The 26,721-nt window shown below is 39.7% G+C and overlaps 1 protein-coding gene across 11 annotated transcripts in view; it reads right to left on the reverse strand.

Annotated features, from left to right (window-relative positions):
- The window catches only part of EBF1 (EBF transcription factor 1), a 390,438-nt gene that overhangs the window by 13,558 nt on the left and 350,159 nt on the right, over positions 1–26,721 (reverse strand). For all 11 annotated transcript variants that reach the window (XM_019433724.2, XM_019433720.2, XM_019433723.2 and 8 more), the window contains exons 11-14: positions 20,609–20,697; positions 3,962–4,027; positions 2,781–2,958; positions 1,959–2,138 (exon numbers count right to left, since the gene is read on the reverse strand). In XM_019433724.2, coding sequence (XP_019289269.1) covers positions 1,959–2,138; positions 2,781–2,958; positions 3,962–4,027; positions 20,609–20,697 — 513 coding nt within the window. The remainder of the gene's footprint in view (positions 1–1,958; positions 2,139–2,780; positions 2,959–3,961; positions 4,028–20,608; positions 20,698–26,721) is intronic.

Below are 26,721 nucleotides of genomic sequence, written 5' to 3' on the forward strand. Positions count from 1 at the left end.
ATCATTATGTGTATTTAGAGGTGGGGAGTTTGAGGGGGGTGGTTAACAGAGGAAAGGGTGAAATATAGTCAAGCAGCTCCATTTGTTATAACGTTATTAGTTATCAGCCACCACACCAGAAAGTGTGTTCACCAGTGGAATGTCTTATTTTATTTTTTATTCTGTTTGGAATTTTTCAACATGAGTGGTTTATGAATAATTAAATATTATGGAAGCAAAAATTCAAATCAGCTGGGCTTTGTGTTTATTGTTTTATTTGCATTTATGCAGATAAAACCATCCCATCTGAGAGCCTATTTGAGAATTTAATACTATATTTGTGAGCACTGAGGAAATCAATTAATGGAAATTAAATGTTGGAAGTTTCACAGTCCGACAGATGCAATCTCGGGCTGAAGTTGCTGCATGTCTGCACCGGCTTGGGAAGACAGCAATCCAAGCCCCTAAATTGAATTGCTACCATATAGCAATTAGTTTATTGATTTAATTAAGAATGCCACCTTTTAATTTTCAGGTCATGATTGAAACATTTTCTGATTGAGTAGATGGGAGAACACTGAAATGATAGATCTATGAGAAACAACCTTTCGATGAATCAAAATCCAATGTGAAACTGGTCCCAAACACGGACTCTTGAGTAGGCAGACATAATGTATGCAGATTATTTGGGGAAATTATAAATGTTCAAAAAGCTGCTGATTCCAAACAGATAAAGTGGAAATATAAAATTTAGCACACACAGAGCATAAAAATTCACCCAGAAAGTAAAAGGCTCTAAGTATTACTTTCAGAAATAACCACTCTCAAAAGCCAAGAATGATCTTTCTTCTTTCAAAGGATTAGAACGCTCCACATTTCCAATATTAGAGACAGCATGGTTTTTAGGTTTTTTGTGGTTTTTTTAGCCAAGACTCGTTTTTTAAAAATAATCAATATTCTTTCATTTAACAACACATCTTCTATCATTCCACAAATGTCTAAGAGTTTGGCCTCATTTTACAAAACAGAAGAGTTACCCACACTGTCCAAGATAAACTTGGTTATCTATGTAAAAATCCTCAGAGGCAGATAAAGAGACTGTAGAAACACAGCCCAGGACATTTTATAAGTAAAGATGCCAGTTCCCTGAGGTTCTTTAGATACAATCTAAATGTTGCACCAAAAAATTCTTTAAGCTCAACTTCTTTAAGACAAGGAAGGACATGGCACCAAAAAAATAATTCTTGTACATGTGTGTGTTTTTTTTTTCATCTTGCCAAATTATTGGAAAAAATAAAGTGGTTTGTTTTTTTTGTTTTTGTTTTTTTTTTGGTCGGTTGTTGTTATTTGTTTTTAGTACACATCAAGCACAGAGGAGAAAAATTCCAAGCATTTTAAAAAAAAAAAAAGGAGTCATATTCCTAAAGGGAGAGATTTTAAGTTTTAGACGATTGGGACTATGCTGCAGTAGCAGCATAACTTATTATTATGATTCCATCATCATGATTCTTCAGGTTTACTGAACGTGCCTCTTGTGGGCCAGGCATCAGGACAAACTCATCACATGCATGATTTTATCTCACAACAACTGTACGGGATGGGTGTTAGTTCCTTCCCCATTTGCAGATGCGAAAACTGAGGCTTGGAGAGGAGAGAACTTGCCCTTGGCCACCAGTCAGCGACTGGTAGAAGCAGGAGTCAAACCCCTCCGCAACGGGACTTGAAGCTTGGGTCCGGGCGATGACATCACACCACTGCTTCGGGTTGCAGCACAGTTCTGGCCAAGAGGGAGACTTTGGGATGAGGAAGGTGAGCAAGGGAGGGCAGAGACAACGGCGCCTTTCACAGCATCGCCTGGGGCCAGGCCTTGAGTGGTGGGGGTCCTCAAACTGAGGAGACCTACACAGTGGGCCACACAGCGTGACGCCCAGTTAACCAAGCAACACGAACAGAAGCGCAGGACACACAAGTCTACTTACTGGCGTAGGGCGAGTTGGCAGCTGAGCCGTTGAGGAAGGTCGGAGAGCCGCCCAGGTTGGACATGGCGGCAGTGCCGTACCCGTTCATGCTCGTGGTGACGGAGTTATAGTTGGTCTGCTGGGGGGTGGTGCTCGGCACGTACCCGTGTGGTGACACACTGCTTGAGTTGCGGGTGAAACCTGAGGGGTGGGGGCGAAACCGGGATGAGGGTGGCATTCCTGGGAGCCTCGGGAAAGGAAGGCCTCTGTTTCTTGCCCCGCTGCCGCATCCCAGAGGGAAGGGCTTGGGTGATTCATGTGTGTGGGTTGGTAGTGCTAGCTCTGTGATTAAAATGGGAAGCGAGCAAAACACACATTTCTTAGGAGATCATAAATACTTAGCAGGGCCGTGAGAAGTGGCAATGCAGGGCCTATAAATTATCATTTTGGAGCAGAAATAAATCCCAATCTAAGAGATGTACCCTGGAGTTAACAGGTTCTTATTCCCTGGGCGAGGATGATGTGCTTTGGCCCCTCAGAACTTTAATTCCAACCCTCTTTGCGATCTGTCATTCATGGTTTATGGTGAAAAGTCAAATGGAGAGATGGCTAAATGCATGCCTCCTTTCTAGCCCCCGAACCAGACTGCCAGCTGCGAGCACTATAACCCAAATTCTACAGTAATATCTGATACACAGAAACTAGGAATCTCCCCTTTCGGAAAAAGATGTTTTTAAATAAAAATTGTTTTATGCCAAATAAGTGGTAGGGGTGGGGGCTGGGGAGCAGTCCGAGGTTGGGAAGGGGCAAGGAAACGGGGAGGGAGAGGAACAGGCTCCTGACCCTGATTGGTGGCCTGTGACGCCTCCGAGACATTCACAGCCAGTTGTCCACTGAAGGAATTCACGCCCATCATTCCCGCGTGGACCGAGGTGTTAGTGAGGGCCGGTAGCTGGCTGTGGTTACGGGGGACACTGTACAGAGCCTCTGCGATGTCAGCGGCCCTCTTCAGAATAATTTCCTGCAAAGTAAAACAATACTCCGTTTAGCTACCCTTAGTCATACTCCCAGGAAAGCCATTTTTTCCCCAGTGTTTACTATACGACAGGCCCGGTGCTCAGGGCTTCCAGTGCTCTAACTGCATTACCTTCTGCAACCTCTCAGCAAACCTGGGACAAGTCTCATCATAATGGGCCCATATCACAAATGGGGGAATGAGGCTCAGAGAGAGGCCAAGAGCTCACATAAGGACACTAACCTATTAAGGATAGAGCTGGGCTGCATAACCTTGTTTGACTGACTTTGAAAGGCCATTGTCTTAGCCCCATATTACTACCCTTCCATATTACTACCTTCCATATTACTACCCCGCATGTGACAGCATCATGGCGTCCCCCCGACCCCCACCCGGCAGCCAATAACACACAGGAACTCTGGTGGTACATACACACACACACACACACACACACACACACACACACACACAGAGGCTACAACTCCTCTCCCGTACTAAAGCTAAGGGCAGGCTGTAGATAACTATCTGTGTCCCTGAGTATTAGTGGAACTGTGTCCCCTGGACACTGATTCAAGTCACACAAAAAAAGAGTGAATGATTGCCCAGACTCCTGGTTTCTAGAGCAATTTGAATCATATACATGGAGCTGCTCTGTGAATAGAAGCAGACAATTATAGTCAGGCCTTATCATTCTTTTTAGGAGAGGAAATTAAACCCCCTTTTCCTCCTAAATCTGCTTGAAAACCTGAGAGGAATAAAATAAAACACTGGTAACTCTCTTCCTCAATTATGAAGTACATTCCCATGGAAAATTTGTTTTAAATGGAGTACCTATTCTCATAAGGAAATGATTCCATTGAAAAGGTAATAAGAGATTTACAAAATAAGAAAGAACGGAATAGCCTTATGTCTCACGTCTGGATGACACGGAACTCATGCAAGTGGTTTTGTGTTTTTCGCCCTTTTTCAACACAATAAGGAATCCGAGATCTTCAACAGTCGCGCTCACCTGGTTGTTGTGTGGCATCCCATACAGCGCTTCCACCAGGTCTGCAGCCCTTTTGAGTATTACTTCCTGTCAAGAGAAAAGCAGATACAGTCGTCTGAGTGAAGGCCACTTGTCCTCATCTCTTCACAGGACCACGTCATAGTCCCCTCTGGCCATACTTTGCCAACACACTGTTTTAAAGGCAGTAGCTTGGGAAACCCCAGAATGCTGTTAAATCACCAATTTATCCCTGTTCACATACACACTTAATTGAGTCAAAAGGTGAGCATCATTGGTACTGGAGGATAAAATACATCACTCAATAGTCTGCCATAGGCACGGTAAAGCACTCATATGTTTATTGCTGAATACAATTGCGAGGTCATTTACTAGATTACTACAATCGATGTCATTCAGTGCATGTTATGAATCCCTAAGATGTGTTTATTTAGTACTTAATTGCTTATTCCAGGAACCATGACCTTATCAGACAGGTCATTTTCGAGGGATTTCCAATCAATCTTTGGCTACTGGAAGCATGTAGCATTAAACTTCTTTTGTTTATCTCCCTTGTGTGGTAGAGCCATGACATAAGGGAGTGATGGAGTAAACTCACATTCTGGGGCAATGCACTGTTTGTCAGAGGCTCTTACAGAAGGATTCTCCTGCCCCCGGAAGCTCCCTCTGCACCAATTTTCATGACTGGCACAGTCTGTATCTTTTATAGCAATTCTTTGCTATTTCAGTACTGTTTGTCATTTTCCCCATTTGCGCATTCATTCTCATCCTAGATATATGCTCTGCTTTTCATTCTAGTTGAAGAAAAATGTTTCCCTCTTTTCATTTAGGTAGGCTTCTGTATTTAGCTTGTATGCTTGTTTCTAATAGCACACTCTACAAAAGTGTGTGTGGTGGTAATTTTTTTCATTCAACCAAAAGAAGTCACTCTGTCTTCATTCTGACCTAATTTTCTTCATATTCATTTAAACTGGAGTATGAAGAGGAAAGTTAGGCTTGTAAAATGGAGGCTAATCAGAGAACCAAACATACAGGCATGATTATCAGAGGTGATTTGCAAGAAGATATGTTTACTTTTTTTTTTTCCTGTGGGTAAAGTTTCAAGAAGTTAAACTTTAAATATTTCACACAATAGATTTCTTCATTGGAGAAGCCGTGCTATTCGATTTTCATATACTGTAGATGCTGATCAGAAAATAGGGATATAATTACATTCATTTTGCTGTCACCATAGCCTCTTCAAAAATCCTTGAACAACTCTTGAAATGACAAGCTTTTAGATACATATTAACATTTTTCAATTTTAAATTTTCTGTAATATAAGATAAAATAGTTGTCACACTGCAGTAACTACTTATGACATATATAATGTCCTAAATTCAAAAATGAGATAGAGGGGTTTTCACTTCTCAATAAACATTTATTGAGCCTTAAGCTGCTAGACCCTGTTTGTAAAACAGTTCAGTTATTTTTTATATAAGGAATGAAAAGCATTATATAATCAATGAGGTTTGAATCAATACATCCGAAATAACTTATTTTTTTCTTTAATGCAAGCTACAAGATAATTTACCACTTTTTGTTTGCCGTATTGTCTGACCACACCAGTTAATAATTTACTACGGTATGGGCACACTAAACCCTATCCCCATATCAAATTCGGCCCGTGCTGCTTTCACTAAAACCTCATGGCGCTTAGGAAAGATTAAAACAAAACAGGATCAAGTTAGTTTATTTACTAAGATTTGACTTCTCTGGGTCTATGTTCATTTATTTCTTCAAATAAATATTTATGCCAGTGTTTGGATTTGGCAGAGAGGGTATTTTTCTTTCTTTTCATTTTAGGGAAAAAACAAGATGAGGTGCAGTTGGAAACTGCACTTGTGAATTTCAATCTTGGAACACTATCATTGAGGACTCAGACCAGTGCTTATTTTAATTAATTACACAGAACCAGGGAGGAGGGAAGTTCAAAATAAACTCCAAGATCTTTAAAGTTTTTGTAAACCTGAAAAAATTTCAGCTACTAGTGTATGCTATACAGTTTACTCTCATATATTTTTGACTATAAAGGTTTTTCAGTGACATAATCCAATTGTTTCTTTTTCTGCTTATTCAATACCCAGAGCTCTCATCACCATTTAATCCTCTGAAAATGAAACATGTGAATCTTGCTTTATGAAGTTACATCCTTCTTCTATCCACAGAGCTGGGTTATGCTTTCCCAGTAGGCACACTGCCATAGGTGGGTCATCAGCCCTGCAGCACTTCAGACCAGCAGTCTTGTAGACAGCGAACCTGGATTTCTTGCCCTGAAAGTGATTTCCTTAAATGATACCTTGCCCATTTTAAAATGTCCTTCACTGCAGTATGGACTTTGGGATTTAAGGGAGAGCCCACATTTGGTTCAGCTCTGCCATTGTGATTCAGCTTCTATTAGTTATTTCTGCAAATGGGAAGGAGAAAGGAAATTTCTGGGTCCTCTATGAGTTAGTGCAATGGACCTGCAAGGTGCTTGGATTTTGGTGACCAGAAAATTGCTCTCACCTCCATGTCATTACGCTCCCAGTGAACTAGCCCCCAAGCGTGTTTGTGTTGGGGATCTAATATATTGCCTTTCAATCAGAGCTGAGAGCCACTGAACACACAGACAGAACATGACGAGCAGGTCAGGAAAGCAATAAAGATTTTACAGAGCTGTCCAAGGTGCTAAATTTACTCAATAATGGGTTTGGCACCATAGTGTTAACCTCTCATTTACTACCAGTTTGAGGGACTAAATTGAAGTAGCTGACTTCATTTACCTTGAAATGTATATTTTATGACATTATGTAAGTAGATTGAAAGGGCACTGCAGTTTTAACAATTTAAAGGCTAAAGCATGTTTAAGATGAAACTTGAATATTTATTGTATATTGCACTTAAAGTATATAGAATGTTAAAATGTATTGATTAAATTTGTAAAAGGCATTATAAAAATGACAGGTAGTATAAAAGATGTATGCCTTTTAAAATCAAATTGATAGTGTATGCTATCTCTTCTGTGGTCACAAGTGTAATTTTTTCGCAGTTTTATATGGTAATTTGAAAAATCTGTAATTTCACATTAGGAAATGATTGAGCCTGGGATGTTAAAGAAAAAAAAAAAAAAGAAATTTCCCATAAGGGGAAGAACTGGATGTTTCATATAATCTTTTGTCTCGGAAATTGTTCCTAAAGTCTTATTTTTTGTGGCATTAGGAGGAAGTATAGTATAAGGCTCCTTCCATTCTAATATGCAATTTTAATATTTCTGAAAAGAAAGAACACTTGACTAGTACTAATATCTAATTTTTCAAGGCATTTATTTGTCAGGAGAGATTTTCTCTTCTTTTCATAATGTTTAAAACATCTCCCTGCTTGCAGTTTAAAACATGAAGGTAGAGATTAGATTCTTCTAAGATAATTAATCCTATCCTTAGATTTAACAACATATCCCATTGGGGAATAAAGAAGATAAATACTAGTATCCTAAATATTGAAAAGCCCCAGAGTCTCCTTATAGAGCTAATGCTTGTTCTCCAATCTACATCCTGATTCAGACTATTTTTCTTTTCATGGCCTTGATCTCTTCTCTCTTAAAGAAACAAAAAATGTTTACTCCTTAAAATGAACAACTTTCACTGATCTATTTTCCCTCACAGTTAAAACCTGGCTTCCCCTGTCCTATTATGACCATTGGTTGATGATAATGTGAGTGGGGTCTGCAAAGAAAAAAAGGGATAAGCTATTTAGAGTCTACAGAAACACTGGGGAGACTCAACTCTGAGAAATAGTTCAAGCCTAATTGTTATGGGTTTTTACTTATGTTTTGCAGCCTTTATAATAAAGATGCTGAATGGGCTGCAAAGACAGAAGGAAGATTCATCTTTATTTCCTATGTTGCAACCCCCTCAATTAGCAAATAATTTTTGAGCCTCTTGTTGCTCCAGTAGTCAACAAACTGATACTACTCTCCAGCACTTTTCAAGGCACATTATCTTCCCAGAATTAAGATACAGGGTTCTATGGGGGTTACAAGAGATTCTCCCCATCATCTTGTCCTACCCTCTATATCCAACCTCCTCTCCCTGCACATCTGAAGAACTGCTCTCTATTCTGGTCTAGCTAGTCCTCCCTAGCCTAGAAGCAAAACATTGGCTCTTTCCCATCTCTAGACCTTCACTCCTTTTGCCTTTCCTTTATCCGGAATGCTGGCTTCATTCTGTGCCCATTCTTAACGCCTTCTCGTCCTCCAAAGCCTGGTAATGAAGGTGGTGGTGGTTTGGTAATGATAAAAATAACTGTTGTTTATTGAAAGTGGAACATTAACTCACCCAGTCTTCACAGAGAGCATCTTAGGGTACTGCCCATACCACCATTTGGCAGGTGAGGAAACTGAGACTCAGAGAGGTCAGCCAACTTTCCCTGAGTCCATATAACTGACATTGGCTGAGCAGGGATTCACCCTCAGGTGTCAGACATCAGAGCCTGTGCTCTTGAGATTTACACTGTTCTGTCAGAACTGATTCCACCTTCACTGCAGCTTCTAATCTCTCTTATTCTAACTCTGAAAAATAGTGCTGAATATTCCATCCAGCACAGCACAGAAGTAGATGCTGCGGGGTCCTTTTGCTCTGATTTTAACTATGTTAGTCTTCATTATCCACAACTAGACTGTAGGCCCTTTGAGGCCATGAATATCTAATCATCTTCTCTAAGCCCCTAGCACAATGTTCAGCAAAACACAGGCCTTGAGAAAGTCTCGTTGAAAAGTTTATTCTAAGATAGTTACTGGTTTTTTAAAGTACATGCTTAATTTATATGATGAAATGACAAGGGCATACATTTGGCATGGTTTATAAAAGCACAAGACTTAAATTTGGTGTTCTATTTGGCTCCAGACCTCTTAATCCAATATATAAATTCCCCAAGGTCAAGTCTTGATCACTGTGGGGGGTTTTTATGCCACTTTTTTTTTTCTTTTATGAATTTGCTCTTTTACTCCTGCTGGCTTGTGCTTACATTTTAATTTTGTGATTAATATAATGAATCATGTTGGGTACAGACATTATCTCAAGTTATAGACTGTTAGCAACATGAGATTGGTCTTGATATACATCAGCCTTTTATTAACTGTTCTCTTACACCCTTAGAAATACTTAGGTATTTGCACAGTCTTAGGAACCAGGCACATCATGTCTGATATGCAGATATGGCTAATTCATCTTTCTTTTGAGTTCATGAAGGTAAAATCTCTAAGGATTATTCCCCTTCCATGTGAATCTTCTCTTCAGTGTCTGCCCTCAGATATGTAGGTAAAAACTCATATTCACTGTCTACATCTAGCCTTCCAGGGTGAAGTGGAAGGTTCTCTAATTGTCCAATATGGTGTCCCTTTATAAATCCAATTCAATGTTTTGAGTAATTCAAACCCAGATGAGCAGGGGATGTGGCCTGAACTTTCTCCTTCACTCAGAGCATATATTTCAGCTCATAAAGCCAGAGGAATATCCACTTACCAACACAACGTTAATTTCAAATTTTAGAATCAGATTTTGAGATTCTGGGCACCCCCTTTGAAAATTAAGGCCCGGGATACTTCAGAAAATTGTGAGGACAATCTGTGCTTGGCTTTATGCTCTCTCAAGTGGGAAATGTTTTGCAGGATGTAGAAGAAAACAGAAGCTAACCTACAAAGTCAAGCTAAACTTGGGTGATTCCTGAGAAAGAAATACAATACCTTTCTGTCACTGCACATTTCCCTGACACCTATTTATCACCAATCTTCTTTTGCTTTATCGGGGGATTCAAGATGCAATGGGCCCAAATATCGGCAACATAAAATGGAGTGGAATGGCAGAGGCTTCCCCCACCCCAGCTTAGAGGCGATAAGCATCTATCAATGGAATCAGCATTAATTTCATTTGCCTTCTCACTGTAGAGTTTACCAATGGGTCCAGATTTTGAACAGTTTACTCAGCTCACGAGCCTCTAAGTTCTAGCTCTTTCCCCATTTCCTTCTGAAAGTCTGGGCGACACTGCTGATTGGAACACCTGAAAACTGAAAAATTGATTGGAAGTTTCTCACAGCCCATTTCCTGCAGAGCTGGATGTACAAAACAATAAATACTAGTTGTACTGAGAGGTAATTTCTGTGGAGGGTAGTTTTAGATCCCAACTTCCTTCGTGTTTATTCAGCCAAATGGAAAATTCCACAATGGTAGACTTTGCATTCTAAAAAATCATATAATGAGGGCAGTGAGGGAAGGAGTAAAACAAACCAAAATAATACTTGAGCCCTGTTTAGTTTCCGATCCTCTGAGACATTCCTCAAATTTTTCATTTTTCTGGTAATATGAACTCAAAATAGAGCTTACCACAGAGCATTAGAAACCTTTTGTGCCACACTTTAAGCACTCTTTACTCAGAAGCCCTATGACTGAGAAGAGTCACTTACATCTAGCATTGATATAATTAAACATGTCTCTGTTGAAAGGGGCATTCTCATTATGGCTAAGGACCACTTTAGAGTAAATTGAAATGGAAAGGAGGAGCATAGATGAGGTGTAGGTAGCAAGTGGTTATTTCTAGGGAGGCATAAAATGCCAAATGTGTAACAATTATATTTTACAACCTTGCATTCTAAAGACTTCATGGTATTTTATTATATAAGAAGCTTCAGCTGAAGCTTACTGAATGTTCTAGCACATGCACATTGCCCATATTCTTCAAAGAAAAATAAAATTCAAGCCACAATTAAAATCTGCAGAAATTTCCACAACAAAGGAATTAAATAATCTGAAAGGGTCTACTGCTATTAATACAAGAGGCATTGAAGTCGTTCTAGCCCAGTCTAAATAAAATGTGGGGGGATTTCTGAACCTTCTCTAATTTTAAAGTTGATTTGATGTTCAGATTAAATGAGAGCACTCTTCCTTCTCAAACATATTATTATGTATCATCGTGCCATGTGGCTAGAGGCGCAGCAGAAAGCTTTGCCTTTGTTGCAAACATGGTATAGAAGACTTCTGAATCACATGAAATTAAAGTGGGTTGTAAGCTAAGGCAGCTATACCAACGTAAGACATACTAACTTACATGATTGACTTTTACAGTGGAAAGAAAAAGGCTGTTTTCAAGCGGCCGTTATTGCCTCAATGGAAAAAAAAAATCAATGAAAGTGAAATGAACAAGAGATTTTGTCTGAGTTGCAGTTAATACCACTGAAGAGCTATGGATAATAAAAGGTCAACAAATAAATTAGCCAGAGTGTTATGAAATGAATGATTTGGCTTATAATTTTATTGAGTGAAAATTGTTCGCTGCCTATTAGACCAGGTAATTTTTATCTGGTGCCTCAATTACTGTTCCGTAAGCAATAATATAGTTGTAAGAGCTGTTGGTTCGATCGCGTGACCTCTGAGAAGCTGGCTAGGACAGCTGACTACTATGATGGATAACTAAGCTTGGTCTCCACAAGGTGCCAAACCTCCCTTTCCTGCAAGGGGATCTCATAAAAGAAACATTACAGCTTGATTCATTTTACCAAAATGTTCGACTTTTCAAGTGTCAGCAGTTAAGTATAAATTGTGAAACCAGGTATTCCTGAGAAGAGTTATGACAATGGCTTTTCCCCCTCTTTTTGGTCTCCTGGCATTCTCTTCTAAATGGTGTCATGGTAATTGGTGAATGGGAGCCTGGGGTGCTTCCCGCCACAAATACAGTGAAAAATGGTGCCTGCACCCTTGTGAATATGACCTGCTTGGAGGTACAGAGCTGAACTTGGTAACCTCTGGCCGGCTCTTCTTATTCCAATTCATTGTACTGGTTTAAGACCGACGCTCTGGGTTAGGTCCTGCTGAGTGGCCTTGGAAATCGACTTTCTGATCAGGATAAAAGTCTCTGCTTAAAGAGAAGGCTATGGACAGAGGTGCCTTTTTCAGGGGTGGGTTGTAAAGTCAGCACATGAAACAAAAACTGCCTAGAGTCAAAATTACCCTTGAAAATCTTTTAAGTCGCCAAGGCCTGGCCTCTTAGAAACACAAAAGCCGAAAATTAACTACTTCTGTTTCTCTTTGTCTTTGGGTTGTGGCTTCCCTTTCCCTAGGGCAAAGCAGAATAAATATCTGGTTTGAAAGTCAAAGGACCACTGAGTAAACAGAGAAATTTACTGTCATACCTATGTATGTGTATGTATGTGTTTGGTGTGCGTGTATACAGATGTGTATATTTATATATTTGGACAAGTACGTATAGTTAAACTTGAGTAAGTGATATATGCATGTTGGAACTATGTTGTACTTTAAGTATATCTAAGGGAGCCAAAAATACAGTTTGCTTTGCTTCTTAAATTTTCCAACATCACCGGTTATTATATGTACCTCTAGACGAATGATAACTGTAAATTCTCAAGGCTTTACAGATGGTCCTGAGTTTAACTGCAATTAAAATCCACTGCCTCGAGACTGCTGGGGCTCAGTTCTTATTACTCTGATGCTTAATTGAAGTGTAACTCAAGGCTGAAAATAGTGAGCAAGGTTGAAGACCTACCTCCTAGTGTCTCTTTCTCAGGGCTTCAGTCCAAGAGGAGGATTTTGGACTGTAAGGGGGAAACAGGAGTTAGCCCTTGCTCCTCCTGTGACTTCTCCCTGAACTAATGAGTAATTACATTGATTCCTCTGCCCAGCGGATGTGATACGAAGTAGGATAAACACAGTTACCCTCATCAAGAGCTCAGTACTAAAAAAGAACTTGCAAGAGGTTCCGTTCCAGAATCCAGCTATTGGAATAACTGACATTACAAGTCCCTATGACAATGACTCTACTGCTAAAGAGAAAAAGAATTATCTCCAGTGTTTCTATGTGCATGTTTTTCATTCACGTTGCCACTTTTGCTTGGCTTGGCCCTTTGTGAGCTAACCTCAGTCCATACTACCATTGCCCTCTCCTCTACCGCCCCCCCCAACCCCCATCCCTAGCCAAGCTTGAGGATTTTTTTAGCATTGGTTTGCAAAATTGCCTTTTTTCTTCAAATTCCTTTTTCTTAATTCTAGGAGTCAGAGCTTAGGGATACTAGCTCTGGAGTTCAATATAGTTGGCTCAAATCCGTGCTCTGGCACTTACTAGCATTGTAAATGCATGCCTCTGTTTCCTCATCTGTAGAGCAGTGTTAATGCCAGCACTTGGTGCTTTGTTGAGCAATAGCCAGCCATAATATTGATAATCTTCCCTTATTTTCCAGAGAACTTTGGCAAATTATATGCATTCATATATGTGCATTATGTGCCTTGAGTGCTGTTTGAGATGCAGTCCTATTTGAATAGCACTGAAAGATTCTGAACAGATTAACAGTGAGGAAGTCTGGTGAGATAGAAAACTCCGTTTTCCAGCTGCATAAGCTAAAGCAGATTACTTGGCCTCTCTGAGCCTCAGTTGTCCCATCTCCGAAATGGGCCTGATATAATAATGACAAGTGGAATAACTTAACTGAAAAATAAGTCAGTTAAAGACAAAATAAGGAAGGGAAAATTATAGCTCTTTGTGAGGATCATGGGCCTTTTAAATGAAGCTATAATCTTCCTCCCCTCAAAAAATACATACTCATTGGGGTACCTGGGTGGTTCAGTCAGTTAAGTATCAGACCCTTGATTTCAGCTCAGGTCATGATCTCATGGTTCATGAGATCGAGCCCCGAGCCGGGCTCTGCACTGACAGTGTGGATCCTGCTTGGTATTTTCTCTCTTTCTCTCTCTCTCTCTCTCAAAATAAATAAACATTTAAAAAATTGCATACTCATAACCACATACACGATTCTATATTCAATTTCAGGTGTGCATAGATCAAGCTAAACTCCCCTACTAAAAGAAGCAAAAGTAGAGGGGACACCAGCCTCTAAATTGAGCGCATTATCAAAACAGGTTGTGGGATTTGCCCGCAAGGTTTCTGGCAGATAAAGGGGAGAGAGGAAGAAAAGGTATGCATCCCATAGTTTGTGTGTTTAACAAGAGAATGCAGAGACAAAATGCTTCTTGTATTCAAACTCAACTGTGCTTTTCCTAAGAGTTCAATATACCATATGATTTGCTTTTTGTTTCTGTATTTTTGTTTGAGTAGAGTCATTTGGGTTCCTGGATATAATGTTAATAGAGTTTCCTCAAATTACAAAAATAAACGAATGAATAAGTTGAGAGAGTGGCTAGCGTCACGGTATGGAAGACAAAAATGGAAGGTTTTTCTTTATCCTTTTCTGAAACCCTTACTCATCCCCCTTTTCTGCTAACAGGCAATGTGGCTATGCAAAGATTTCTTATTTGTATTTTCACTGATGCAACTGCAGGTTTTGAATCACTGATAGTCTTTGCATAAAGACTAAAACAATAACAGCATAATTAGAATACATTGTATACAGTCGACTCTGGTTTTATTTTGCCCCAGCTCTGTATTTATGATAAATCACTAAACACTAACGCTCTTTAGGGAGGGTGATTTTGGGTCTTGTCTCTCCATTGAGCAAAAACAGTGCCTGTGACGAGAGTCTGAATTTCAATTCTGCAAGTGTACAGTTGAACTGAATAATACTTGGCACAATGCAGTGCACAACCGAGCCACTAAATGGCTGATTTACTAAATTATTATTAGATGAGCCCTTGCTGTTCCAAATGAAAGTGCAGTCACTGTCTTCCTTCATGGTGTGTTCAAATTGTTCTGTGTTTAAATATTCAGCATGAGGCTAATGTGAACTGATGAACTGAGACTATAAACATTCACTTTCAATACAGATAGAGCGACAGAGATGCAACATATCATGTGGCCCACGGAGGTGAAAATGATTTATATTTAAGGATGTTGCTGCCTACTTCCATTACTTTAAGGTGCTCTTAATTAGCACAGTGTTGGAAATGACTAATTCCCATGTACAGGAAGAGCAGACTCGTGGAGGCTGAGATTTTTTCGCATGCCAGTGAAGGAGAAGCTACCAAAAGGATCTGTTGCCTGTGTAGTTTAGAATCTAGAGTTTTATTTGTGGCAGGCTGCACAGCACCAGCAGAGTAACATGTCTGCTGGAAGAACTGCAGTTTTTGACTTTCAGTGTTTCTTTTTGTCTGGACCCTCCCAAAGAGTCTACAGTCCATCCTCACTACCATCCATCCCTCTGCAATCCACATCCCTTACGATCCATGTCTACTACACTACATGGGCACGGTGGCACCTCTACCCATCTCACCAGCTTCTTTGGTGACACCTGCTGGAATGAAGAACAACCCTTTGCTCTTTGGAAGAATATAACCCTTCTTCCCTCCTCCCCTTTGAGGGCAGTTATAGGCAAGCACTTAAAATACTGTGATCACTTACAGTAGATTAGAATTTTTTATTGGTGCCGTGTTGCCATAACAACATGAAGACAGCAGATGACTTAAGCTAAGCTTGCAAAGCAAAAGGCTGCTCATCTGGCAGTTAAAATGAATACAGTTCATTTCACAAGTTTCCCATATGGACTCTTAGTGTATGGTAATGAGGAGACCATATGGTGAGAGAAAATGCACTGAGAACAATTGGGTTCCACTGGCTGAGTGGGAAGTTGGGAGAGAAAACCCGGGTGAGAGATTCTGGTGTGTGTGTTCTCTGGGTTCAAGGTTTGCTTGAGGTTTGTTTTGGTTTTTGTTTGGGATAGTTGTTTTCCATAGGGGTTTTGCATTTCTTAATCTGCTCCTTAATATGTCAGCTGTGCAAAATGACAAACATCTTGCAAATTTTGCAATATCATTCATCACAAACTGTCAGCAGTGTTTGCAAATCTGACTTGCAAGATCTTTTAAATGTGTTGTTCTTAAAAGGCAACAGTACTAAGTTTTTAGACAAAGTGCAGGAAAATTTAAGCACTTCTGACAAGCAGAAACATTAACAGTAATCATTTTAAAAACACTCGCATCTTTTGCCTGCATGTTTAGCTGTAAATAATGCTAGAATGTATAAAAGCTTTAAAGTAAAAATGTAATAAATACTTTTTATTATGTTTCATAAAAAATAAAAAAATGCCATGAGCCCTGTGTATGCGTTATCTATACATGTGAACAGTATAGAGATGGATGGTTCCCACTCTCCTTACTACTAACCATATTGGAGACCTGGGAGGACAGCTTGAAAAAAGCTCTAAAGTCAATTCTGTACTATACATGCTTCATAAAAGATGAATATAAATGCATTAGTTAGACACGGTGAGCTAAATTAGAAGGTCAGGCAGGGCTGGGAGGGCTGAAAAATCACACAACCAATGAGTGTAATTACTCTTTTTTAAGTCTATTAAGTGGTGTTGTTCTATCAAGGCTCAGGGGTATAGGACATGAAGAACAAGATAAAGTAATGTGTATTTATTACTCCCACTGGATCAATTTACCAGATATTTTCAGCTCCATAAAGCAAAATACACAAATGCTGCCTTTGTTACTTTTCTCAAACTGCTTTATTTTCTCTAAAAGAGGGACTGGCTCTGATAGAGAAACTTTTGCCCCACGGAGGTCCCCATGCCAACCCCCTTCAGTGGGATGATGCGAGAAAGCTGGCAAGAGTTTAAGTAGGATGGGGGAGAGGTGTAGGCGAGGAATAGGAGACCGGAGCTAATCACCTCAAGGCAGAATTATTTGGGTTTCCAGATCCGAAGGAAAAGTGGGAATATGATGCAATGGTGACAGTGAGGCAGTCAAGCCCAAGGACTCGAATTTTAGTCTTCCCACTTGTTAGCTGTGGAGTCGGGCAAGTCGCCAGCCCTCTGGGCCTCTGGCTCCTGTGGACTGGGGAGTCCCTGCCTTGCAGGGCCTGTGGCCTCTGCGTACTGGAGTCTTGCTAGATACCAGAGAGACCTCCTCACCTAAATTATCTCACCAATGCCCAACAGCAACCATGCGTTGAGGAAGAGAAAACAGAGGCTGGAAAGACTGAGTCACTGCACAGAGCAGTGGATCTGGTTTGCCAACTCCATATCTGTCTGAGCTGAGTGAGAGCTCACTCTCTCGGCCTCTGTGCTCTTTGAACACCTTGATAGAGCAGTGCCCGGCACACCTTGGGCATGAAGTGGCACTACGTGCTCCCTGGGACTCACTGCCAACACACAGAATGCCAGTAAGGTTTTGTCCACTCTCCATGCCTCTGTGCTAATGCTCACTGCCCACTCAGGAAGACAACTAATACACTGAAAGAGGGTGGAGACACCGCTGGCCTTCAAAACAGAGAGAACTCCTTGTTCAGTGCTTCTGGATTGCGTCATACATGCCTGCATCTCATGGTCTCTGACTGACCACAGTCCCCATCCCCTCACCGCCACATTACATGAAGAGTCAACCTTCACCCCAAAGTCCATCACGTGTTCTTCTCCCTCCTGCCAGGATCCAGAGAGGGAGGCAAGTTTGTATGAAACAGAACAGAACGGTTCCATTTAAAATCTTAGTCCACCTTTCTCCCTGCGCATCTGAAAAAGGAAACCAAATAACACCTGGGCTTAGGATAATTATACTGTTTTAAATGTGTGCGTACAGCCACTATCACTAATGGTGACTTTCAGGAACAAAATAGTTGACAGAGAAGGGTTCATCTTGCTCCTGTTTTCTCATTTGGTAAATGGGAATGATGTCTATTTTCCTGACTTCTCTCATAAGAGGGGCTCCAATAAAACAAAACATGTACAAGTTCTTTGAAAAAGCACAAGCCAGTATACAAAGGCATATTATTATGGAAAGCTGTCTGCTTGGTCTTTGGAGCAGTTTCATTTGACAGAATATGTGGGTGGTTGTATGAATCTAGCTTTGTCTATTCACAAACACATGGGTTTAATAAAGTGCAGTTTGTTTTTTAAGGTGTGTGGTCCATGGCTCACTGAAACACTCCTGTTTGACAAACACTGACCATGATTCTAAGAAAGGCGGAGCCCGTTTTTATCCCTCTAACAATGGACAGCCTGAGTATAAATCTCCCAAGTCCACAGGAATACCTCGAGCTGGCTCCATCCACCACTTCCTGACCTTGCTCTTGAACTCTCCCTCCACCTTAACATTCAGAGCCAGGAGGACAGCCACTCTGGTCTGAGTCACACAGAGAACTTCCTGGGGCGGCTCCGGCCAGAGCCCTTGAGCAGTCAAGTGGCTAGATGCAGGCTGCGGAGTGTTTCCTCAGCACACAAATCCATTGTGTCCTGATTACTCCTCCCAAACCCAGGAAAAGAGGGCTGGGAACTTCACCATCAGGCCACCGGGGATGCAGTGACACGTGCCTGTGCTATTTGTTCAACATTTCTGAATGTGATGTGCAACTGTAAAAATGGTTTTAAAAGTACACAAAAATAAGCCCTATATGCCTATTTCTCTTATTTCATTATGAATAAGAAAAGTACCTCCTGGCTTCTTTAGACCTCAACCGTTAAGTCAGATTTATCTTCCGTTTTTCAATAAATATTTACAGAGAAGCAACTTGTGAGCCAGATAGCTGTGCTAGAGTGCATCCACAGGATTACTTCTTTTTGTCCTTACATGATCCCCGGGAAGTCAGCGCGATTATTGTCCCCACTTTATAGATGAAGAAACTGAGGCACAGAAGATGAATCATACATTCAACTGCCACCAGGATTAAGATTTCCTGCTCTGCAGAGATTGGATGGAAGAGACCTAAGAAGCAACAATCCCACTCTTACTCACCTGCAGATAATCGAAGCTACCTTTTGTTGAGTGTTAAATAACTGGTTGAAATAACTGGAAAAAAGTGGAAAATATTACCATCTCCATTTGATAGAGAAGGAAACTGAGGCACAGAGGCAAAGAATTTGGGGAGGAAGAAACAAGAATTTTGACCCCTGCTGCATAGCTAGTAAATGTCCTTGCTCCGAGTTCCACCCCTGCCAATCGGACTCTCCAGGTCCTTCAGCAGACTCTAGAGACATCAAATGCCACGTGTAAAGTGAAGACTGTCGCCAAAAGGAAAAATTAAGACAAGTCTGTCACTGTGCCCATGTCTTCTTTCTACCACTGAGACACCTCAGGCACTGACCACTGGGTGGACACACATCATTTATATCATTGTGCTATAAAATTACCAATTATAATCCCACAGGAAATGCATGGGAGCTAGGTTCTTGCTAGACAGAGGGCCTTGAAAGTAAATCTCTCCGAGGCACATCTATACTACAGACGGAGACTGCCGTTCACTAAGTCAGGTGAAAGAGAAGGATGTGTACGATGGAGGCCTGTTTCAAAGACAAGGATATGAACAGTCTGACATAACATATGGTTTCCTCCTGAGGTGAAACGCTTTCAGTAAGGTCCACAACACTGGGAGGAAGCAAGGCTCTTCCCGGAAGCTAGAGCTAGAGACTGAGGCTGTGTGCTTCTTCCCCCAGGTCTAGGTAGAGAACTCCCATTCTTGCTGGTCACAGTTCTTCTCTCTTCAGTCAGGTAGTGTCCCTCCTCTCCTCTACTGGCTCCTCTCATTTATGCAACAATTTGGGGGGGGGGCACTTTTCTCCTGGGCAAGGTCTGTTCTGACAGGGTACCAGGCACACAGGTAGGATCTGACAGTAAGCCAATCCCCCGAAGAAGTTTGTTGAGCTAAGAAGGACGCCAACTTCATTTTTGTAAGTGTTTTATGAGGCAAAACAGACTCAGAAGTGACATATCTCTAGACTTATTCCAGCAAGGAGAGCACCTCTCATCTACTCATTGAATTTATAATAGTTTCCATTTGTGTAATAAATGAAACTTTATTTTGCTGTCAGTAAATGGTGAATGGTAGTTCCACTAATTCTGTATTTTGAACTTATTTAATTGTTCTCTATTCGGAGTCCTCACAGGACTTTGGTTGCACTTTGGTTAAATTATCTATTACTTCCTCTAGTGACTAGTTGTGTATAGTGATCTCTGTGACACAAGGCCCGTGTTCCTCAGGTACAGAGATGAGAATACCCCTGATATTGACAACAGGTACAGAATAGAAGTCAATATGTGAATTTCCTACTTTCTGTATTGGCAATCTCAGTGTATTGCTGCATGACATATATTACTCTTGAATTTTTGTTTAATTTCTCACACTTTTATACCTTATTTCCAATTAGGTAGGATGCCTCTGGAGGTAAAAGGCTCTGTCTTATTTGTCCAGTTGCAAGATCTACCAATATGTTTCTTTTGAGTTCTAGCTGCATTAGGGATAGGTATAAATCCTTACATAGGTAGAAAGCCAGTGTTCTCTTTCCTCTTAAGAATTGATATGATGCAATGATTAATAACCTGGACTTTGGAGCCAGGTTGTATAGATTTGAATCTCAGTTTAGCAATTTACATGCTTGTGACCTTGGGCAAATGATTTAACCTCTCCTTGCTTGATTATTTTCTTCTCTAAAATAAAAGTACCAACTCAGAGGGTTTTTGAAAGGAAGAAATGACATAATATATGTAAAAATAAGAATAACACTACCTGGCACATAAATGCTTGCTACTTTTATTATTGTTTACCTTATAGTACCAAACACACAAAAGACAAAAATGTTGCGTTGTTCACCTATGAACTAATTTTATCAACAGCAAAGGTTTCTGCTAATCACCTAAGCTCAAGTCAAGTTACAGAGACTGTAACCCCAAAAAGAAGAATCCTGACCTTTGGCAAACGCTCGGGGTCGCCAGGGTGCCGAGGAATGACCTTCTGTAACCTCTGGAAACCATAATCGATGGTGGGTTCATTGAGCGCTGCAAGGAAGAAGTCACAGGATTAGAACAATTTCATTAAATAAAACAGAAACTAACACTGATGGCATGGAAACAACTAGAACTCAGAAATTTAATTTATACTTTTGAATTACATCACGAGATGAGCAGATGCACAATCCCCTTGCTGAACATTTTCACTGTCTACTTCTGCTATTTACCATGGTAGGCAGGGACTCACTCAAAAGAACATTGGTAGGAACCTTAGTAACGACTCCTGAACTCAGTTCTTCTGGCCAAATTCTATATTGCTTACATAATCAAAAATAGAAAGTAAAATGGTATTTGATATGAAGTTTTAGGATCCACTGGCTAAAAGCTCAGGGCAAAATAAATACTCAAGGGCTTGTCTGAAGGTATCCACACATTATAAACAGCAGAATTACAAGTACTTGCTTAACTGAAAAATCTGTAGTAGATCTCAGCACACCCCACAAGTCGATGCCTCTGTGGTGATTAAGCCTGCAAGAACGTGGTGAGGGGCAGGGAGATGAGATCTTCTCAGCATAGAAAACCTAGTCTACACTTGATAGAGTCTGCAAGGTGATAGGTGTTGAAAATGTCCTCGATACAACACCCTCACATCTAAAATGACAGACTCATTCACTAACATCAGTATTATTTCAGGAAAAAGACTAGCCTCTGTGGAGCACTAGCATAGAGCATATGGGTCTCCAAGAAAAATTCTTAAAAAGACTAAAAGAAGAACAAACCTATAATAATATTCGGAGACAATGGGCCTTATTGTACTCATATTGTCTACACTCTCTTCAAAGCCTCCTTAAATTAAGTGTGATACGAAGTAGACTCTGGTCTATAATTTTCAAAATTCCTTCTCAAGGTATGAAATATCTTCAGCCTTCCTCATCTGACCAGGAAAAGATGGCAGCTCAGTCCTCTACCCACTTCCCCCGTATCCTCTAAGTAATGGGTGGGTGGGAGGGTGGGTGTTTTTCTTCTTTTCTTTTTTAGTGTAACTAACGTTTTCAACCACATATTTTCTCCCACACCGAGTAAAAAGACAGTCTTTGTAGTTCTGACATTTAGCTATACATTAGAAAACAAGTTGCCACATGCTTTACTTAAAATGCATTTCCATTAACCTAAATTTCAAAAGTAAGATTCATACTACTACTAACTTTAAAAAACTGTATTAAATTCAAATAGGTCCCAAGGCTAATGGAAGCAATTTGTATACCAACCCAAACTGACTGGCCCACTTTTCAAAATACAGGTATGATAATCTTGTGGTTTTAAAAGGACATTTAAATTGAAAGACTGTGAATTTAGTACATAATTATACCAATAGAACCCTTTAACTTGTCAACTTGTAAATCTAAAAGGCTATCAATCATTTCTAAAGAGGAAATAAACCTTAAAATTCCTTGATTGACAGTGCTTACTTTTTATGTAAGGAAAAAAAAAAGGCAAAAAAAAAAAAAAAAGGCAAAAAAAAAAAAAAAAAAGCTGCGTAAAGTGGCCAGAAATCCATTTACAAAAGTACATTGTTTTACATAGGTGAGTAAAAAGCCAATAATTACACCTCCAAAAGACACATAAATCAGAGTAAGTACTTTTTCCTCACTTGTATATTTTAAGTTGGAGTGAACTTCAGGTAACTTTTTATTGAAAAGATTTTCCCAAATGCAATGCTTATTGAAGTTGTTAATAGAGTAGCATTTTCATTTAAGACAATGTAATCATTTTTACAAATATGAGATTTAGCCATCTTCTCCCCCTTTCCCCAGCTTCCAAACAGTAAACTTTCAACCTGTCTCTTGTGGAAATTAACTAAAATTATACCCAGGTGTACCAAATCTTTCTATCTATACTAGTATATGAGTTAAGGCACAATATTTATTATTCCTCCCATTTTATGAATTACTTTCTAAACCCTTGAGAAGAATTCTTTTTTCAAATTAGACATGTAGAGGAAAAAGCCATAGAACTCTTCATGCAGGGAAGCTGTTACTCGTAAAATCCATGGTATTTAATCAAGAAAAGCATGAGAGGGACAGGAATGAGCACCTAGGTTTAAGTTATATATCACATCCATCCTCCACCCATATTACTAATTGCCATCCAAGATGTTTAACCATAAAAATAGCTTTAAACAATTAAGTGTATCATTTTAATATCTGAAGACATAATTTAGCATTCTGAAAATTCTAATTCTTGTTTTTGTTTTTCAGGCTAAGCCACCAATAAAACTTGAATTGTTGACCTGTTCCTGCAGTTGTTTGCATAATGAATTAATTCCTACCGTGTCAAGAAACGGGTGATTGTTAAATGAATGAATGTTTGACATTATGAGGGGAGGATGTGTTTCTCTGTCCATACAGCCAACTCACAGCAGAATGACCAACACTTAGTATCTGCAATTAAAAGAGCCAATTCAAATATCATATGGAACTAACAGCTAAAGAGCTGAGGAGAAGTCATTCTGCCACAAAACGTAATTAAGATATATTAAACTCATTATTCAAGGGAAATAAGCATCTACTCTATGGAAGTATACTATGTGAAGGGATGTATTTCAGATAGTTAGATAAAGGCTTTTAATTTATTTCCCATGCCTTTATGACTTGCTCTACACTCATATGTTTCAATATATTAACCTGCCCTTAATTTAGGTATAGACCATTACAACGGTGTGGTCCAGTGCTATAGACAAAAACAGCATTAAAAATATGCAAGACAAAGCTCATTGTCTTAAATTCAAATGTGCCTGATGAGTTCTCTCATTGCATTGACTAGAGGAAAAAAAAAAAAAAGGATTACTGAATGAGAAGGGTCATCTGATAAAGATTGGTACTTAAAACAAAACAAAGCAAAACCCCCTAAAAACAGATTAAGTGGCTAGGGAGGAGGATGGTAAAATCATGGCATACCCATGGAATGGAATATGATGCAGTCCTCAAAAGCAATGCTACAGGGAAAAAAAAATTATTTACTGACATATAATATACGGCTAGGTTAACAAGCAGATTACAGGAGCATATATACAATATGGTTACTTTTTAAAAAATGAACATACATAGAATAAAGAAAATATGTCTGTATATAAACTGCTTAACAGTAGTTATTTCCAAAAAGTGGGTCTTAAAGTGCTTTTCTTCCTTCTCTTTGTGCTGTACATTCTCTGAATTTTCCACAATGAACATATATTACTTTTATAATCAGAGAAAAAGGTTAAGAGCAAGAGATTGTTGCCGAGATGGAATGTGACCTCCTTGTATAAAGTAATGACATAAGAAACTATGCCTTAAAAGGGGTCTGTATACCCTTTAATAACCTTGCATAGGTTATTACAGACTATAAGAAAAATAAGTAGTATACTTTTGGCCAGTTGTATAAATATGTGACTATTCATAAACTCTCTGAAAATCAACAGAGAGGGTAACGAGGAGGAATCATAAAGAATGGTATATTTATTTCATCAGTGGGGGTAGTCGTACCTTAGGGACATACGTCTACTCTGCAAGAATGTAATATAAAGTTAATCCTTCAACAAAGTGACCTCATTGTATTCAAGCACAGGGCTCAGGGGGCACCAGTAGAAATGGGACTAATCAATTTTCCCCCTAAAACTTAGGACAATTCTGAGAATCTAGTAGAGAAAGAAAGAAAAACTTAATTGGGCATAATTAACCACAAATAAAGAAGCATGAGCATCTTAGGTTGAAAAAAGAAAAACAGATGAAGCTATAAATGGCAACAGGAAGGCAAGAATGAGAGAGCATTTTGTGACTCCGCTTCCAAATACCTAGTCCATGTTCTCTGAAAAGGGCTTCGGAGGGTGTCATCTGAAACCAGGCAGGGACAGTAGCAGAATAAGGGAGGCTCAGAGGTCTAGAAAAACCTGTAATCCCAAATTGAAAAAGCCCCAATTTTTAAATCATCACAGTAGAATGGGAACAATGTAGGCATCTGAAAAATTCCACATTATAGGAAATTCTCCATTGACTCAATCATCATTTTTAGTGCCCACCATGCATCCAGATGGCATTTGTAGGAATTAACTGTTTTGTGTCACAAAACCAAAAGCCCTTAAAAACAAACTTTCTGAAAGAAATATGTCATCCAGCCCCAAAAGACTGATGAACTGGTCAGCATTTCAGGGGCATCAAAGTCATTACTTTTCAAAGAGTAAAAGTTAATTAAATAGTTAAAAAAAAAATCAAACCCCTACATCTGGCCTTGTGTTGGAACTGTTTATAAATGGCTGTGGGGGCTGGCTTTCCCGGTCTCACAATCTCAAACTCCCCCAGAGGAAATCAGTAACTTTCTATGCAGAACCAATCTAAGCAGAGCCCTTCTTTGGGCTTCAACTGAGGTCCTGGTCAAGACAGAACAGCTCTGATAATAAAAAACTATTATTTACAGTGTCCAAGTGTTCATGCAGCATGAAATGCTATATGCAAAGAACATTTAAAATAATGCAATTAGATTTTATGCACGAATACTAATGACAAGATTACAAAATCCAGGGGCACCTGGGTGACTCAGGTGAACATCCGTCTCTTGATTTTGGCTCAGGTTATGATCCCAGGGTCGTGGGACTGAGCCCTGTGTTGGGCTCTGCACTCAGCAGGGAGTCTGCTTGGGGTTCTCTCTCTCTCTCTCTCTCTCTCTCTCTCTCTCTCTCTCTCTCCCTTTCTTCCTCTGCCCCCTCTCCCACTGATGTGCACACGTGCACATGCTCTCTCTCAAAAAAAAATTACAAAATCCATTCAAAACATCTGTAATGAGTAAATTGTAACTAAATGCCATTTGTGGCCTTTTCATGCCTTTAGTCTTTTTTTAAATCCACTTCACACACATCAAGTAAGGAAATTCTCTCTAAGGGGATTTATTTGCAAATTAAAATTTTATAGTCAGGAAGGATGCATTCTCAGTTATGAAAACTGACTTTTCTCTTTTCAGAGTTTCTTTTTAGAGAAATCACTCCTCTGTCCTTCTGAACTTCTTGAATGCTTAATTCCTGGAAACAATGGAAATGAGGGGCTGGAGAGCTGTGTTCCCAAACAGCACAGGAAAAGCTCTTTCGGTGCCATTCCAATGTTAGCGCAGAGTTCCCCTGCTTTTATAGCTCAGAGACTCGCTGCAGCGCTTTAACATATTTCTGGGGTTTTAATTTCCTTTTTTTAATGGTTGTGTGACATGATGTCATTTTGACTGGAAATAAAAAGAAATGCAGATATTAGGAAGGTAATATTTATATTCTATTGCCATTTAATGTCCAAACAAATATCTAGACTCTATGCCAAGTAATAAATAAAACCTCATAGCACAGGCAATGATAAAACCAGCACCTGGGTCTCCGAGCTTCCCTGGTGACTACTCTATATTTGAACTAAAGGAGTAACAGCAGAGCATTTCCCTTCAAGGCAGATCCATTCTGGGCATGAGAGTTATTACATATGTGTTAGGCGAGCCTTTTTGTTCCATAATGGCCCCAATTTTCCCTCAGTCACTAAATTAACAACTAGAGGTAAACAATAAAACAGCAAGTTATCTTCACAAACCTATCTTGAAGACTGACTTTAAAATATATAAACCGAAAAATCAACCAGAAACCTAAACAAGAGCCAGAAATATGGTTAATGAAGAAATCTGTTGCATTTCCGTCACTTAGATATTTCATTATCTTCCTAGATGTTTAGCGCATGAACAGTATTCCGGTCGTCTCTTCTGTAGAAGTGAGCAACACACTCTTTAAGAAACCTAAAACCAAATCCCCTGCAAGCAGAGCCCTGCTTTCAATGTGAAATACTTTTACAACCCAGTTCCCTGCCTCGGGCGCCAGTCAGGTTCGGGAGAGGTTTGGGAAGAGGCTCACTGCGCTGCAGAAGCTGTAACTGAACCAGGAGGGTGTCAGGATGAAGCCAACATGGGCAGAATTTACCAACATAGGAGCCAAAAGAAAATTTCCAAACTGGATTTGAACACGCCCTGACTTCTTATTTGTAGTTTTCAAACTTCTCGATGTGTGGCAAAAAGTCT

This window comes from Panthera pardus, unplaced genomic scaffold (genome assembly GCF_024362965.1).
Source record: "Panthera pardus isolate Hobbes unplaced genomic scaffold, ASM2436296v1 HiC_scaffold_2, whole genome shotgun sequence".
NCBI lineage: Eukaryota > Metazoa > Chordata > Mammalia > Carnivora > Felidae > Panthera > Panthera pardus.